General features: G+C 40.4%; 1 protein-coding gene across 4 annotated transcripts in view; it reads left to right on the top strand.

Annotated features, from left to right (window-relative positions):
- Window positions 1-12,323, top strand: part of soga1 (suppressor of glucose, autophagy associated 1) — a 101,552-nt gene extending 89,229 nt beyond the window's left edge. For all 4 annotated transcript variants that reach the window (XM_042408095.1, XM_042408091.1, XM_042408096.1 and 1 more), the window contains 9 exons: window positions 2,684-2,842; window positions 3,140-3,256; window positions 5,646-5,710; window positions 5,829-5,970; window positions 6,234-6,836; window positions 7,153-7,420; window positions 7,552-7,770; window positions 8,394-8,788; window positions 9,799-12,323. In XM_042408095.1, coding sequence (XP_042264029.1) covers window positions 2,684-2,842; window positions 3,140-3,256; window positions 5,646-5,710; window positions 5,829-5,970; window positions 6,234-6,836; window positions 7,153-7,420; window positions 7,552-7,770; window positions 8,394-8,788; window positions 9,799-9,945 — 2,115 coding nt within the window. In that variant the 3' untranslated portion in view covers window positions 9,946-12,323. The remainder of the gene's footprint in view (window positions 1-2,683; window positions 2,843-3,139; window positions 3,257-5,645; window positions 5,711-5,828; window positions 5,971-6,233; window positions 6,837-7,152; window positions 7,421-7,551; window positions 7,771-8,393; window positions 8,789-9,798) is intronic.
- The last annotated feature ends 5,898 nt before the right edge of the window (window positions 12,324-18,221 follow it).

The following is an 18,221-nucleotide window of genomic DNA, read 5'->3' as shown; positions in this document are numbered from 1 at the left end:
ACCTTGTTTGTTTTTAATCTGCGCAAAAAACGAAGGAGTTACATGCCTGAACTATTTTTTGCTTTGGAGCTAAAAGACGTTTATTAATAGCCGCTGACAGATAAAGACGAGATCGAGGTTGAGATATGACTTCAGAGCTTCAGTGTCACTTGTACACGTGCAGCTTGCAACGCAGACGGCTATTTACATTACTGTATCTAACATCTGTATCATCTTAGTGTATATTATATAATATCTAGGCTATGTTTTTATAAACCTGGCACACATTTAGTCAGTGTTGTGGTTGCTGCTTGGCCTACATTAACAGCTGATGGCTGGTGTGCGGTGCTGATAACATTAACGGATAACATCAACTTTGTTATTTCTTGTAGAGGAAATCTGTTCCAGGCAAATATGGCGCCCAAAATAGCACATAATACACTGTGGGTCAGTGTTACAAGATACTTCTGTACAACAGTATACTACTGTACTGTACAGTGTCTATATAAACTACCCCCTCTTTTTCTTTTTTCAAACCACTGACAGTGATAGTAGTCAGGTTGTTTTTGTGATTTTTATTGTTTTAATAGAAAAATACTGTCAAAGTTGATAACAAATCTGATAAAACATGAAAAAAGGAGGGTTGTGAAACTGTTTTATAAAGGCTCTTTATATATTTCCAACATTTATGATTGGTGATGATTTATGGTTTTTGTTGTCTCAGTGTTTAAAGTTATAAATGACTGTCGGACTCTATAAACATGTGATATATGTGAAGTTGTTTGGTGTTACGGTGGCTGTAAATCAGCATGTGTTAAGCCTCTTCATGCCACAGATGAACAGTAAATCAGACCTCAGGCTTTGTTGTTGCTAATGTAGTATTTAAGTGTAAAATATACTAAACTACAGGAAGATCACAGAGGCTGAAACATGTTAACTGATATACCGATTTTTATAAGTTCTCTCATTGGTATAATAATAACAATTGATCTAATGATAGGGACATTATTCCTCTTGACCTCCCACTCACCCCTCAGAGATCCCTGTGGGTTTAATTGGTGTTTGCTGTTATTAGCTCTCAGCTCTGTGTTTCTACAAATACTTTCTTCTGTTTCATGAGTTGTAGTTGTTGCCATGAAAGGTTGCCTCTGTATAGATACTTGAAGAAAGAAGCTGGAAAACCACATGATGAATGTAACAAATGTCAAGGAAAACATCTCATCATCAAGGTTTTTTTTATAGATAGAAAGATTTTTTTACTGATGGGATCATTCTAGTCAAACGTAATTAATCAAGCCATGCTTGATATTCAAGGTTTTAGTTGAATAAAGAGAAATAATTGAACTTGCTAAATGGTGAGTAGTGAGTCGTGAACCAGACGTCTCTGATCTGCCGATAAACACCAGTCATCCTGTAAAATTGCCTCCCTCTTAACGCCTCGGCAGTAAACCTCGTTAAGACGCAGGGCTCGTTAGACTGGGTTCATCATTAACGAGAAACACTCTGTTCCCATAGGAGGCAGGAGACGGGCTAAGTGTGCGTGTGTTATACTGTGATTGGCTGCCAGGCAGTTCCATTAGCACCATATACGGATGCCAGCGCCACAGAGCCAGACTGAGAGAGGCAGAGGGAGGATTGATGGGTCTGGAGGGTGTGTGTGTGTGTGTGTGTGTGTGTGTGTGCCTGTTTGTCAAAATGATGGGCCTGCCAGTCGTGGCTGTGTGAACTACGAGGCTCAGACAGAGGAAAAGGGAAAGCAGAGCCGCTCATAAAATTTTCAAGCGATCCCACCTACAGGCTCTGTGACAGCAGGCCAGATTAATGGAGAGCGACAAAGGGGGGGTGCGAGAGCTGGAAATGGAGGTTGAGATAGACAGAGGAAGGAAGGGGTGAGAGGGTGGGAAACGGTTATAAGTGAAGAGGGAGATGTAAGGGAGATTTTCAGAGAGGAAAGTGGGAGGAGGATTAGGAGAGAGAGAGGATGGGAAAGATGTTTAAAGTTTGAAGGGGTCAGGAAGACAACGGAGAGAAAGATGAAAGAGAGGAAGAGTTTACGGGGAGATTTCTAGAGCATAGCAGGAGAAAAATCAGAAGAGATGGATGAAGAAAAAAAAATACTTGCGCAGCAGATTTAGAAGGAAATTCAAGCAGAGAAGTAGAAAAAAAGAGACGCCAACAGCTTTCTCCCTCATTTTGTCCATAACTCATCATACTCTCACCACAACATGAATAATACTCAATGAGCAGCAGGAAGCAAAAGGATCTCGTCTGTGTGGAGAGCGGACGTTCCATGTGATCATCCATGAGGAGACCCTGGGACTTCCCATCACAGATTTCTACGTGGTCAAATGAGTCATAGTTGTATTCATGACAACTAGTAATTATTTGTGGACATGTGTTTTTTTTTTTTTCTCTGCGTGTGTACGCTTAATCGTTTCAACTCAAAGACACATCTGTTTGCTGCGGAAAGTGAAACACCACATGTACTAGAGGGCAACGCTCAAGCAACATTTGAACTAATCAGTTTTGACCTGCTCATACATTAACACATCCATTTTTTAACGCTCTTGAAAGGACCCTGAACTTGTGTCCTTCTGTCAATTTTTAAATGTGCAGGAAAAGATCCAAACTTACAGAAGCCCTCACTTAGGATGAAGGCAAAGATGGTTGTAATTTTAACATTTACGCTTATCTTTCGTTCCAGCTTGAGACCAAAGCAGGCAAAGCGGCGGCGGCGGCGGCCCTGTCCTCCACTGATGCATCGGATCCTCCAGACCTGAAGGTGGCGCTCAAGAGGGAGCGTGAGGAACACCAGCACCTCCTTGCTGAGTCCTACGCAGCCGTGATGGACCTAACTAAACAGGTAAATATGTGTGTCAGTGTAAATACGGATGAAGTAGAGTTCATCAGTGACTTTGTTGGCTTGTTATTTGTCTTAAAAGTCTTAAAATTGTTGGTTTAAATTGTTAGATTGAGATTTCAAGCCATAAAAACTGTGTTAGATCAAGAGTTGTGGTTTACTCGTTCATCATCGTTGTGGGGGTTCAACTGTCATGTTCTGGTGATGTGCACACAGCAGTCTTGTTTCCTCTTCCCCTCCTCTGATGTTTTCCTCCTCTTCTTGTCTCCTCCGCCGTGACCCCACCTGTGGACCAATCAGCTTCAGATCGGAGAGAGAAACTGGGGCAGAGAGAAGCTGGAGCTGCTGGAGAGGTTCAGCCAGGAGAGAGCTCAGTGGGAGCAGAGACTGAGAGAGGCCACCGCACAGCAGGGGAAGGTATGACGAGCCGCATGTGCGTGAGAGAGAGAAATGTCAAAGATGAAGAAGAGATAAGGAGCGAGGGTATATCTTGGGATGATGGAATCTGAGAGGATGAGGGTGTATGTCAGAGATAAGAGGGACGTGGACAGTATCGAGTCATTGGATCAGACGTGTTTCCTGGTACATCTGCTCTCGTAAAACTCAGAGACGGAGAGCCGTAGCGCTGCCCATAAAAGCTCAGCCTCTTAATTAATTTCAGTGAAACCACTGAAGAAAGTCAGCTCAACCTTTTCTATTCCTGGTAGATTACTTTGCAGCATGAATGGACTTCCTTGTGAGTTTACCTCATGATCAGGGACGGACGATAAAATGAATTATAAATCGCTGTGCAGTGTTTTGGCTCTCAAACTCATGAATCTGTTATTCAAACTGGACTTCCTGGATCATGTTTCATCTCCTCACCCGTACCTGTGGCGACACCCCGACACAGCTGTGTGATGTGTTTTTTATGCAGGGGTATTTTTGTTCTGAACACGGCCTAAGAGCAAGACGCTGTCGTTTTCCAGTTGAGAGAAAGCATCACATCCCTTTTTCAAAAGCTTTTATACAATGGATGGGTGTTGGGGTAAAATGGCAGCTCTAAAAAAAAAAAAAAAAAAGCTCTCACTCTTTGATTTAGAGGAGTTGACACCAAATCTGATATTTACTGTTGAGGTTTTAAATCACTGGAAATTTCTGTGTAGTCGAAACTCAAAATAGACTCAAAAATGCATGTTACAAACTCCTGTCTTTAAAGTGGTGTTTTCCTCTCAGGATACTTTGTTGATTCAGACAGTAACCACACAGCAGTTAATGCCATAATGTGAGTGAGGAGAACCCTCTCTGGTGTTATTGCCTTACTGCGGTCGAGCTGAAGTTTATTAATGTAGAGCTGAGCTCACCGGGAAAACACGGTCAGCCAGACCTGCTGATTATCCACCAGCACAGTCGCTGCCAAGCTGCTGCAACATGTCAGGGAGGGATGAAGCAGGATTGCATCAGTGTTTAAAGTGCTCATTAGTTGGGGTTTTTTTTTCCCACAAACATACACAGAAATAAAGAGCCAGACACACAGTCGGTAGGTCAGTGCTCCTCCGTCGTCTCCTCTGCCTGCTCTACCTTCTGCCTTTGAGGTTTTCAGTCTGAGAGCGTCTTTGTCCTCCTTTTTTTTTTTTCCTCTTTCCTTTCCAACGATTCCCTCCTCTTCCTTCCTCCTCTCGGTCTGTTGAATGTGACCCCGTCTTACTCCTGCATTGGAAACTTGGCAGGAGGCTAAAGCTTGTCATACTTTAACATGCTCTACTCTCTACGTGTCTGTCTGTGTCACCCACAAATCATATCTGCTATCTACTATCTACTCATTTGCACTCTTCAGAGTTCTGATATTTAACTATAACGCCCCCATCAGGTCAGTAAGTGTAAGGGTAGCTTGATTTTTGTGTAGCAGGTTTTGTCTTAATTGAATTTACAGCTATTTGGAGTTGCAATACTGATTACTTATAAATACATTTATGTGAATTATTTTAATGTTTTAAGTAGTTCCAGTTAGAATAGCATACATAGCATGAAACAGGTGCGTAGCCTTAATATATTAAATATGTGATTGTTTAATTGGTTTTAGTTTGAATTTTTTACTTTCCAAGTTACTTTTTTTGAGATGAAAAAAATGAGATCGACCGAAAATACAAGAAGAAGTGGAAGATTCAGTTTTGTTGTTACATCCTGTAATTGCAGCCCACAGTATATTATCAAGTTGATGAGTGTGAGATATTACATGTGAATGATGTGTTTACTTTGCGCTTCCATTTGGTCAGTCAGTATTTCTTTATTTCTTTCTTTTGTTCAGAATTAAAAAGTTAAAGTTTCATCATCTTGTCAAAGTTCTCTCCAGATCAGATTATCTGTTGAAACTAGAAACCTGTTTATACATTTAGCTTATGTAAACTATATTTAGCATTCTGTCAGTGTGCACATCAAGGCAGCCTGCTTGAAAGCACGCCGAGCTTCAGGTGAGATTGAAAGTCCATCAGTGTATCTGCACACCTCAGCACATTATCTGTAGAAGTCCCTTTCCTCTGAGGGGAAATGGCTTCAGAGTGTGAAACACACTGACACAGCATCACCATTTCTGTGTATGTGTGCGTGCGTGTCTCAAAGTTTCCACTTCCTCCTGTCGTAACAGCTATAGAGGAAGAGGATGATGGCAAAGAAAGGAATGTGTGTTCTGTACATGTCTTCCAGACTGCAGGGGGGGAAATGTTAGAAATGAAGACTGCTACAAGCATGATGCAGGTCATTTAAATGCTAATAAAGTAGATTCAGTCATTTCTTTTCCACTGAGCTTGCGTCTCTTTTGTCCTCACAGTCGAAGTCATCGGGTGCTGAGTCCTCTGCAGACTCGGTCGTCGCTAATGGAACAGGGTCGCCAAGGTAACAGTTACATACGTTATCAAGTGTCTTAATAAATTAGTGTAAATATTTCATCTTGACAGCAGAGCATGACTTCCTTTCTCTTTCCTCATCAACTCATTGCCTTTTTCATGAAAAGGACCAAATCCACATCAGACCTGGACGGCCCAGAGGTCAACGGAACAGCCAACCGTGAAGAGAAGTTTTTAGTCCCACCTCTTTTAATTCGCCCAGAGCTGGGTGACCTCACCAGGAAGAACTGGACCTACCTGACTAATGAGGTTAATAAGTTATGGTTTTATGCTGGTTTTAAATGTGCAGTATTTTATGATATGTCAGACATCTTCTTTTTTTTTTTTTTTTTTTTTTTTTTACAAAGTCTAGTGAGATAAAAGCTGGATTTATTTCTTTATACTAATGAAAAGTTTAGTATGTAAATTATATATTAAATTGTCATAGTTTCTGTCTCCCCCTCCTCAGACTTAAGGCTAATAAAATGTGAACTGATTATCATTCTGTACTGTTTCTCTTGTTGTAATCTCAGACCCCAGAAGTCGGGGATACCTGTAAAACCTGGGATGGTCCGAGCGGCTCCTGCAGTAGCTTAGTGGGGTCGGAGCTGGATCTGGAGTCTGTCCAGAGGAGCTACACTGCTCCTGACCGCACCGGCATTCGGATCTACTACAGCCCTCCCGCCGTACGGCGCATGGAGCACCGAAGAAGGAACCAGGAGGTCAGAGAGCCTCAGCAGGCCCTGAACGGGAGATCTTTCCTGGGATTGAGTGGCTCAGGCGCAGACGTAGCTGCGGTGGAAACCCTGGAGGTTCAGCAACAACAACCCTCATCTTCCTTTTCATCTTCGTATGAGCAGTGGCTGAGCTCACTGTCCAAGCAGCACAGGGAGCTGCTGGAGAGCAGAAGCGGCTGCTTCACCAGTACGATCCCCAGTGTCGTCAACAACGGCGTCAGTGGCTCAGCCAGTAGTGTGGTTGACGGGATGACATCTTCGTCAGCTTTCCACGGCCTGGAGATTGGAGAGATTTCAGCTAACTTGAGTGACGACATGAAGGAGATGACCAACTGTGTCCGCCAGGCCATCCGCTCCTCCTCTCTGGAGAGGAAGTCCAGCAAGGAACCAGGAAGCCAAGTATGTTGATTTTTAAAAATGAAATGTATGATTTTACCGTCCAACGAGTTTGATTTTCATTACCAAAAAACACAAATATAGCACTACTTATTTAAAAAGTGACCCAAAGTCAAAAGTCATTCTTTAAAAAAAAATAATATTTTTGCAGTGTACTAACACATGAAGTTGTTCAGTGTAGGTTTTGAGGGAACGCAGAATATTCAGAATCATCTCCTTTAGCTGTTACAATCGAACTTAACTGCATTTTCTCCTTTTCTGGACACACTAAACATTCTCCATCCTTCTCTCATCCATCACATCCATTTCTTCCACCCAGGTTGTCGGCATGTCCACCAGGTCCACGCAGACCGCTGCCCAGTACGTTAGCATCGGGCTTCAAACCGACAACCTTCCCAGCAGCAGGGGGGCAGGTTTACACTCCAAAGCCTGGTCTCCCCGTCCCTCATCAACAACCACCTCTTCTTTAGCGTCGGCCCGAACTCGGCAGATATCAACATCACTGGATAAAGTTCACAGCCGCATCGAGAGGCCATGCTGTTCACCAAAATACGGATCACCGAAACTACAACGCAGAGTGTCTTCTGGTATTTTGATTTTTTTATTCTTATTATTTGTTTTCCAATAATTTTCTGTGACTTTAAAGTCGGCTTCATTAATGTGCTTCATCAGTTTTCAATGTATATGTTTTGAGAGGACTGAACTGTTCTTCCTGTAGGTTCCACCTCCAGATTGGATGGGACTTCCTCCTCCAGGGACCGCAGCCTGTGGAGCCTCCAGCAGAGACCCATTAGTGGAGGTGGAGGTTCAGCCTGGGCTCGCTCCACCACCACCAGGGACAGCCCCGTCCTGAACGGCCTCACCGACGGCCTCTCCAGCCTCTTCAGCGTGGTGGAACACTCTGGAAGCACTGAGTCACTCTGGAGGGGTGACGGAGGTAAGATACTGTATTTAACCAGTAAGTGTTTATTGAAAATAAACCTTTTCATGGAAGATATGTCAAAGAAGAAGAAGCACAGGTGTTAAAAAAATAAAATTAATGATGGCTGAATTCCATTCAGCTGCTTCAGTTTCAAGGTCCTGGTTGTGCGTGCTGCTTTACTGAGACATGTAAATACGACAGAATGTCACTATCAGGAAATTGTTGAATAGTCAATCTATTACAACAGGCCAAACCCTCATCCAAATACATTCAATTTACAATATATTATAAAACAGATCAAATCCTTACTTTATAAGGAAGTGGAAACAGCAAATGTTTTGCATTTTTGCTTGATTAATGACAATAATTACTGAAATTATGAAACTTTTACTAGACAGTTACACTACAAATCTGTGATGTTTTTGATTAATATGAGAGACTCCAAACAAAGAAAGAGGCATATTTGCTGTTTCAAGCTTACATCAGTTACTGAAGGTCTCCAGGATTTTTAATATTAAAGTTCTGAATAAAAGTATCACCGAACCACCAAACTCCAATCAATTATTCTTTGGTCATTCTGTCATCAATAGTTTGTGGAAATCATTATGATACAAGTCTCAATCCCTGTTTACCATTAGGAGCCAGCCAGGGTGCCAGTCCAGCACGGCACCCTCCTGCCGCAGGAAAACCCTCCGTCGGGGCGGTCTGTGGACCCGAGTCCGGATCCCAGCGGTACGGAGGCCTGGTCCAAGAGTTCTTCAAGAATGTCTGCAGTAGCCGTAGCCAGGGAGGTGTCACCCTGCCTGGAGAGAGGGGGGCGTTCAGCAGCGTCGATGAGCCAAAGCCAGAATGTGTGCCGGCTGGGGTCGGAGGGCTTGGAGCCTTGGCTGGATTGGGCGGAAGCAACGACAACGTGACCAGGATTGTTAATAAGAGGTTTATGAGACAGACAGCCGGAGAGGAGATGGTCAGTATCATGGGAGGAGGGAAGGAAACGACGGGCAACGCCGGGGCTGCAGGATCTGGGACGGAGGTGAAGACTTGAGAAATACAGTTTTGTTTTAAACTTAAAGGACCATACCAGTGATTTTGCTTGTTTTAGTCCATTTACTTAAAATAACAGACTTTACACAGCTCAACAATTGCAAACCATTGTTTTATAAATTGGAATGTATTTTTTCTACTGTCCTCATTGGGTTTTTTGGACGTATGCTATACAATTTGAGATTTAATGTACATCCTACCACTCTAGGCAGCATTAGTTTCCATTTATTATGTGTTTATTATGTGCGATATGAATCAATTAGCAGACTCTTACTTTTGAGTCTTGCTGTTGTTGTGTAATCCATCACTTTGAACATCGTGTCTGCCAATGGTGCATTATCATTGACTGGTAATGCAGTTTAACTGATTTAAAGTCTGCATTGCATTATGTGTAACAATAATTGAATGTTTACACAGATAAACGCATAATTGATAAATTTCAATAGCTGCTCTCTCACAGCACATCACACTAGTCTGCTGTTTGCTCACCTTTTTCAGCTAGATTTGCTTCTATTATTATTTCTCCTGCTGGCACGCTTAATGTCAATGTCCCAATTTGAGTCATAAACATCAAATATGTTTCAAATAATCATAAGAAGAATGATGGGCAACAACTGGATCAGAAAACTACAAATTTGAATCCTTCAACTTGATAATTTTATCAGCTAACTGTCAGCATTAACTGGCCCAGACTCTCAGACGTCACACCCAAATCCTATTCATAAGCGGCCCAACAATCATAGTGTGTATCCCAGACTCGAGCAAGTTTCAACCACCTGCTAAAAAATGTCATCATATTGAAATGAATGGAAACCAATGGCTGCCTGGAATGGTAGGAAATACATCTGAAAAAAAACATGATTTGAAGTTATAAGCCAAACTTGCCCTGGTGTAGTCCTTGAACTTCATCAAAATGTAAAAAAAAAAATATTCATGAATGATATTAAAAACGTTCATACCGGCATGTTTGGGTAAATAAGATGTCTTTCTCTCTCCCAGGATGCACCCTGTGACTGCGCCGCCCAGTCTTCCTGCATCGCCCGACCATCAAGAGCAGCCACTCGCCATTCACTCAGCCAGTGCAAACACCGCCCACAAGAGTCTCCGGCAGCGACCGAGGAGAAGGGAGACACCTGCAACGAGTGACGACACTTCTACTGCCACATGCAGCACGCACACACATACACACACACACACACACACACATTAAGCAATACTGATTCTTCACAAACACTGCACACCACTGCCATGGCAACACACTTTCTCACATCACCAGATGTACATACACACCTACACGCTGCCACACAGGCCCACTGCCAAACATAACACACACTGCTAACACGCTGCACAGACTGCCCCACAAACCCACTGCCACATACACACATTCACAGAAACACACACACACACACACACACACACACACACACACACACACACACAGAACCTGGGCAATATCACACTTGTCATGGACTGTACCATTCAGGTGCCAAGGACAAGGAGGACTGAAACTCCAACCAAGCAACAGACTCAACCATCACAAAACTACCAGCAGGACAGAAAACATAGACACACACACACACACATAGTCTTACACAGTTAACTACACAAGAACACATCTACGAACTCAAGACAGTCTAACAAGTAAAACCATGATGTCAGGACTGGACCTACTAAACCCCTCCCCCTCATTTAAACAGTATAACAGGTACTACAAATGGTCAATTTTTGACTTGAAAATCCACCTTAATGACGCCATCTTGCCACCATGCAGTGGGACCAGCAGTTATGTTGGCTTTACAGACAAGCAAGGAGAAAGTAAGGATGCGGTCCCAGTTTGAATATCCATTGAAAGTGCATGTGTGACTTTGGGAGCTATGAAACCAGAGAGGAGACATCCATCACAGCTGAAAAGATCTTTTATGTCCCGCTAGCAAGTCAGAAACGTAATCTGGTGGAAAGCTTCAATGATTTCTCCAGAGACGATTTCTCCAAATGACATCTCCGAACCTCGTCATATACACACATGCTGTGCTGGGAAATGCAGTCATGCTCTTTTGATTGATTAGCACAATAACATTCCAGCGAGTGTCTCCACATCTTGATGACACATCTGCTTCAGTTGCAAACTAGTGTTCGATGCGCCTCCTATCAGATAACAGAAGGAGGAACTCAAGGACTACTGAACTACATATTCCAGCATGACCAGACTTGGACTCCATTGATGGATGCTTGGACTTGTCAACTTTCTCAGAGTGGACCTCCTACCATTGTTCGCTATTGGCTTTGTTGTCTAGTAGCAAACCTTAAGAAAAGGCTGTCCAGGCTCATGTAGTTGTAAGCAGTCCACTGTGTTCCCAGCAGGACTTTAGCTACAAATACGGGGACATTTTGTGGCATTGTAGCCATGTCTTAAACCTTGTAGACGTAAGAAAAACTATTTCAAAGTTGTTACCCTCCAGAGTCTGATTGGGATTATGTTTTGGTTTTAAAATATTACAGCAGGCAAAAAGTGCCTGATTGTTACTCTTTTTTTTTTTTTTAGATATTTCTTCACTGATGTCAAAATTCATCCTCAAACCAGGTTGATGATCTGATGAGGACGTGTGGTGTTCAGTCCTACAACACACTGTCTTGAAAAATTTCAGTTGCTTACACTGATTGGGGACCATTTGTGATCTGCAGATTTCACATGCCATGAGATAAAGCTGCACAGATAATCACTTTTTTTCACTTGTTGTAACAATTTTTTCAAAGCGCCTCAATCGCTTGTTTGAGGTTATGTGACAGAAGCCCAAACCAACATGCAAAATTAATTACATCTATGTTCACTCTGTAGAAAAAGTACAGAAAATCAATTACGTTTCGAGTCACATGGGACTTTTGGAATCTGGTTTACATAAATTAGAAATATTATGATAATGATAACTTACAAAACATGATATTGACCTGATACTTATCTCTACCCTCAGTGTGCTAAAACACAGTGTGTCCAAAGCCAACTCAAAAAGCTAACACTATTTTCTTTGGAGAAAACCGTACCATACACCAGAAACCGTCATTAGCTCCGGTCTTTGTCCAAGTAGATTTCAGTCAATGCATTCCTTTTATTTCATAAGTTTGAGAGTCTTTCCCAGATGTGTACGTGTGTTTGTACTGTATGTGCTTTCAGTTGTATAATTCTCTGCATTCTGGTGTAGCAGTGCAGCATTCCTCAGTCTAGTGAAGAGGAATGCTTGTAGTCTCACTCACAACTGTCTTTGTGTTTTAGTATTTATACACTGACGGTGTAGCTACTGTACAAACCCTACACACATTTTGAAAATGTAGCATTATAACAAAACCTTAGATCAAAAAATTGACAAACTAAGAGCTGTGACTGTCCATCTACAGCCAGAGTAGTAGAAGCACTGAAAGATTTCACATATTTTAAGAGATAAATTATGAAATATTTTATCCACGTAATGCGATACTTTGAAAACTTTAATTAGTCAAGCTGTTTCACTAAATAAAAAATGTCCATCATTTTTGATCTAAAGTGGCGGTCAATGATATAAAATGTCTTAATGGAGGATGTCTAAGAGAAACTTCTGGGAAATAAGTTGAAGACTGAAAAATAATGTTACATGGGGACTGACGCCAATGCTGTCAAGAGTCTTAGTAGTGAACTGAAAACATAAAAACAACACTGTAAATTGAAAAGAAATATATTTGTAAGGGTTTTCATTCCATTTTTTCTTTCTCCTATTCCTTTACCATGTCATTTCTCTTCCTAATCAATCAACTGATATTCAAAGTGCCTGTCAAACCGCCTATTAGTCAGCTCACACCAAAACTGGACTCCATATAAAAACACACAAAACAAACCCAGCAGGCCTTTTTTTTAAATGGGTAAGATTGTTTTTATGCACATATTGAGATCAGGCTGTACTGAAGCTACAATAAAGTACTGTACCACAGTGGAAGAAGAACAAAATGGTTTACAGGTATAGTAGGAAATAGTATATGTACTATATATTCACTTTTTTTTATACCAAGGGTTATTGTATTTCTGGAAAGTAAATTATTTTTGTTTAGTTTTGTTTATTTTATATGGATGTTTTTCTCTGATATATTAGCCGGTTCTTTCTACTCTTATATTTAGTTGTCATGGTGCTACTTAGGGTAAAGTCTGCTGTAACCTGGCTGCTTTCTAACAACCCATCTATCCATCCATCGGTCTCCTCCACTCTTTGTGTTTGAGCAGCAGTCTGAGAGCGTCTCTGTCTCTGCGCACCATTTAATGACTCAGCAGTTTAAAATAGGGCATTGCAGTAACAGCGCATGTATTTAAATAATACTTTAAGTAAAACCCACAGTCTAAAATGCTGCTGTCTGTCTCCACTCCAGCCCTCGCTGCTGGTAGAAAACCAACCGTCTGAAACCAGTCACCGCTTCAAAAACAACTGGCCTGATTGCCACAGGAATCGGCTGTCTCATTTTTGACCATAATTATACAACAGGTAGTTTTAGCCAAGAGATCTGATTGGTTAAATTCCAGTGAAATCATATGACGTCATTAATATGCTTCCAAGTTTCCAAAAAAGCACAGCTAATAAGGTTGAGTACACATCCGTTCCTCTCTACATAAACATGATGTTTTAAAGCTTTGTAGTTACGTCACACATCAGGAAACCACATCTGGTGGAGAATCAAGAGAATCAACTTGATGAAAGTACTAATTATGTATTTAACATAGTAGAAAAGGGGAAACGCCCAAAAGTGAAGGAACATGAATGCACAGATAAGGAAGGACACCAGGACACAGTGAAAAGTATCAAACATTTGGACAGCAGCTGTATTCAGTTTTCATTCAAAGCAGTTATAAGTGATTTCAACAGTTTCAAAGTGAAATTTCTTCAAACATCATCCACCCCTTCTCTGTTTATACATACACTGGGTATATTTCCAACAGCTACAGTATCAGTCAAAATGTTACATGAGCTCAGTTAGCCATTACACAGCTACATATGCTAACATTTTAAAACAAAGATTTTTAGTGAACTGTTCCTTTAATTTCATCAAAACTCAGTTCAGATATACATCAATGACCACATCCAATCTTTTAATTTCAGTATACCAAGAATAAACTTGGTAGAATCAACTTTAAACTTTGTAAAATTAGCTAAACACTTCACTACAGGCATCCATGTTTCTTATAGCCAAGAGGTTAAAAGAATCAGGAAAGGTAATGACACATTCCCCACTTTAGACCAATAATAGCCACAAATGCTAGCTTTTTATGTTTGTGCACAAATTCTAGTTCATTCTGCATGTGAGGTGATAGCTGACTACTGTAGCTAGCCAACATGTTATTATCATCACTCAGAATAGTTCAGAAACATTAGTCATGCCACAGTAATCAAAAACAACTCAATTAATGATGTATTTGGTTTCACTGAACACAGACACACATTTAATTTCATCCATTATGGCTGCCAGCTGCCAAAAAATCAGAAATACAAATATCAGCATACAAAAAGAGTACAGAGTGAAACAGCCAGAGCTGACTGCAGACCAGCAGCACTCCTGTCTGCTGTATCCACAGTCTTATAATGACTCAGTCGTTCCACCGTCTCTCCCACCACACACCAGGATGAACGGTCTGAAATCACAAAGAAACCTTTGTCATACACTAACATTTGATTTGGCACCATTTCTGATTTTTGAATCCACTGCAAAATTACAGAATCTGTCGATTTTTCAGGATAAACTCTACATTATTGTAGAGAATTTGACATTGATTTCTTCATTTACTAAAAATATTGTGTCATGTCAATCATTCACAGTTTCAGTACAAAAATCATGACATATTTTGTGATTTTAATGTAGGTATTTTCAAAAGTTCCTGATGTTGTTCACAGACATGAAACAAAAACTCTTGATTGCTTTTACCAGGTTCTGTTCTACCTCTTTACATGATTGATACAGTTTAAAATACGTCACAAAAAAACAGAACATACTACAAATACATCTGTATCGTAATTATGCATCTGAACATATCTGATGCAAGTAAACCAGTCCTGTTGTCTCATCAATGTAAAGGTCACTTTAGTGCCTTTCCTCTACAAAGATGTCTCGGTTTAAGTAAAACTTTTATTTATTGCAAATATTTGGCTACAGCTAAGTACATACTGTATGGTGACACTAAATTCCAGATTAATTACTGCTGGAGTAAAGATTAGATGTCTGTCTGTGTTAACATTCATCTTGTGGTTGCTCTATTACATACATTGTGATGGACAAATGTGTTGCAAGTCAATAAGGGATCTCAGTGTGAAGGTGACAGGATTACAGTATGCATTACAAATTAGTTTTGCTTTTCTATTTATCTCCAAATGGGTGAAGAATTTGGACCAAGGTTAAATTTTGTTTTGTTTTGTTTTATAACCAACCTGCACTTTGGCTTTCTGCTGATATTGTTAAGTAAAGTTTAGGTATTTTACAAGACACAATATGAAGATTCTGGCACGTGTTGGGGTTGTTGATAAAGCGGTAACTGAGTTATGCTCATCCAATGTGTCCCATATTCATATTGTCACTGTTGTTCTGATGATGTATTCATGTCTGTAACTGATTTGAACACACATATTGGATTTTTCTTATGACAAACACAAGTTGGGACATATCAGAGCTGGAAAAACATCTCACATCTCCTGCTGATACTTACTGCAACCTGGATGGTTTTTTCTTGCATTTACAGTAAAAACCTGCAATGACGCCATTAGCATAAGACTCGAATCGTTCTCCGACTCTGATGTCATTGGTCAGCCTCTCCAGCCTTTACACCTGCCAGCCAGGTGTCACATATGCTCCACCCCCTCAGGTTATAAGTACTAGGCATTGCAGCCAATGACAAAACAGTTTTACAGGTCACACAGCATCACCAGCCAATGGCTGATGAGTTCTTACAGGTCGCATGGCACAAACCATGAGTCTCATTTTTCCCTGTGTGTCTGTAAGCCTGTTAGGAAAGCAACATAAATCTGTCTAGTCTTTTGAACTATTAACATGTTTTCATGCCATTCATATGATTATTACACCCTGGCAATATGTACATGAATTCCTAGCTGTTCATAATGTTAGCTAAACTATTACCTAGAGACTGCCTGTATATTCGCTTTATATAACCTACTCTTGTCTTTTTTTAAAACGCTTGATTCTTGAATAAAAGGAGAATGCAATGAAAGCAAAATAAAATGAGTACATGGTAAGGAAATGTGTCCTCTTGTATTGCAGCTTGAAAAGAAGGGAGAGGTTTGTACTCTTTCTGTCCTTTTATTTATTTGAGAAAAGCTGAATGTCAACAGCTGATCTGAAGCAGGTCGCTGTGGAAGTATGTAGCTCTCTCCCTTTATAGACCACACTTGAGCATTTCTTCTGTAAATACGTGCATTTTAAAGCTAATGAAAAAGAAAACAGCTGCAAAGGTTTAAGGAGTAAGATGGGAAAATTTGATCCAAGTGGATTTTTAAAGAGGGTGGGGATTTTTGTTTTTCCAACCAATGTAGCTTGTAAAACAAGATATTATAACTGCCTCCTGTTTGTCATAGAATTCACAAATAAATGTTTGTTGGAATTTCACAGTTTCTTCATGCTACTCCTTTCTTTTCCTTCCCTTTCCCCCCCTGTCTCCCCCTGTCTTTCTTTAACATAGAAAATAAAGCTTTTTTTGATCTGCCACCTCTAAGATTTGGTATAGACAACTAAACCTACTTGTGTAAGGTTTGGGAAAGGTTGTGGTTGGTGACTGTTGGTAGGAGATGGGGTGTGAACCACAGTTACTGGTGTTGGATACTTAATACATCCAATAACGCATGCGTGCGATTTTGGGCTGTCCCACATAAAAGTTGACAATCATGAGAGAAACTTGGTGAAAATGTTGAGTATCCATAGTCCTAGTCCACTGTGAGATGAAAAATTGCAGCAGTGTCAGAAATTTGGGACCGATTTTTCATGAATCACCTCTGCAATCCCACCAATTGGAATAACATGAAATTAAAACACTTGCAAGTGCCATTTTTTACAAAAGTTATGAACCGCAGCCACCGAGCAGTATAACAAAATCATGCTACTTCCAGTTTTTGGATCTGAGCTACTGTATGTTAGCTCAACACTTAAATTGATCAAACATACTGTAGGTCATTTTAAACATTTGAACAAATAACTAATTTTTTTTTTTTTTTTTTGTGAGGACAATCTCCACTTTACTGGTCACAGGGGCCGTCAATCTAATGCTGTGGATTTTTGTATTCTTTTGTCTGTCTCAGCTTTGTCTTTGTTTTGGCTTTTTGTGGATATTAACTTAATTTTTTCCTACCTAAAACTTTTGCTACCTGACATAAATTTACATTAAATTACATTAGAGGACAGGACCTTAGCAGTAGAGGAAACGCAGAGGAGACAAAGAAGACTGCAAGCTGATGTAAACAATGTAGGTTTTTAGAGGTACAGTAGGAAATACATTCAGAAAAAGTTTCTAATGTCCTAGGAAGGGAAACTTTTGGATGGAAATTTTGTTAATTTTTGGCGAGGAAAACAAACATTGTTTTGTTTCCATTGTTTTTTCACATGGTAACTTTAAATCTTATTCTAGTCCATAAACTAGACTGCATTTTCAATAGCTTTTTTTTTACAAACCATACCATAATGTTCAGAAATTTAATTTGGGTCTTGTCTACAGTCATCTTGACTTTCTCAGCCATAACTGCCCAGAAATGTTAATGCTGACATGAATCTGGTCAAACAGATGGGAATACAATAATGCTATTAACATTCCTCTGTTGTGAAAGTGCTTATTATCTCTGAAAATACAGGAGAGCTTAAGAAGTGTGCTAACCCATTAGGTGGAGTGGACAGATGGTGTTTTGTTCAGACTCAGCATTTGGAAAACACACAATATGAAAGCTAGAATTATACAGGAAAAGTATCGAGGCTGCAGTTAACTCCCTGTTCCATGTAAAACAGCCAAAGCTGCTCAGTATTTGATTATCGTTATCTGTGAAGCTGTATTCATTTTATCCTTTTGTTTCTCTTGAATCCACATATGGCTCCATGTGGCAATAACACTGGTGTATTTTGCATATCTGAGTAGGAAGGTAGAGAAGAAGTACAAGTGAAATTTGATTGAGAGAAAGGGCAGAGAAAATGAAAAAGTGAAGATGAACTGGAAAAAAAGATACTGAAGAAGAAGAAAAAATAGCTCCAAGGAAGGAAAAGAGAAAAACAGAACAAACAAAGATCCTCAAACTGAGTGAAACAATCCTGCAGAGAGTGTGAAACCTCAGGCGGTATCTGTTCTTTAGACAACAAATATAGAGGAAAGTGAAGGAAGATGGTCTCTCAACCTGCCTGCGGCTTTGCAGCAGGTGAGATGGGAAAAGAAA

The sequence above is a fragment of the Thunnus maccoyii genome, chromosome 4 (genome assembly GCF_910596095.1).
Source record: "Thunnus maccoyii chromosome 4, fThuMac1.1, whole genome shotgun sequence".
Classification (NCBI taxonomy): Eukaryota; Metazoa; Chordata; class Actinopteri; order Scombriformes; family Scombridae; genus Thunnus; species Thunnus maccoyii.
The sequence above is the reverse complement of the archived record's forward strand: the minus strand, read 5'-3'. Positions and strand labels throughout refer to the sequence as shown.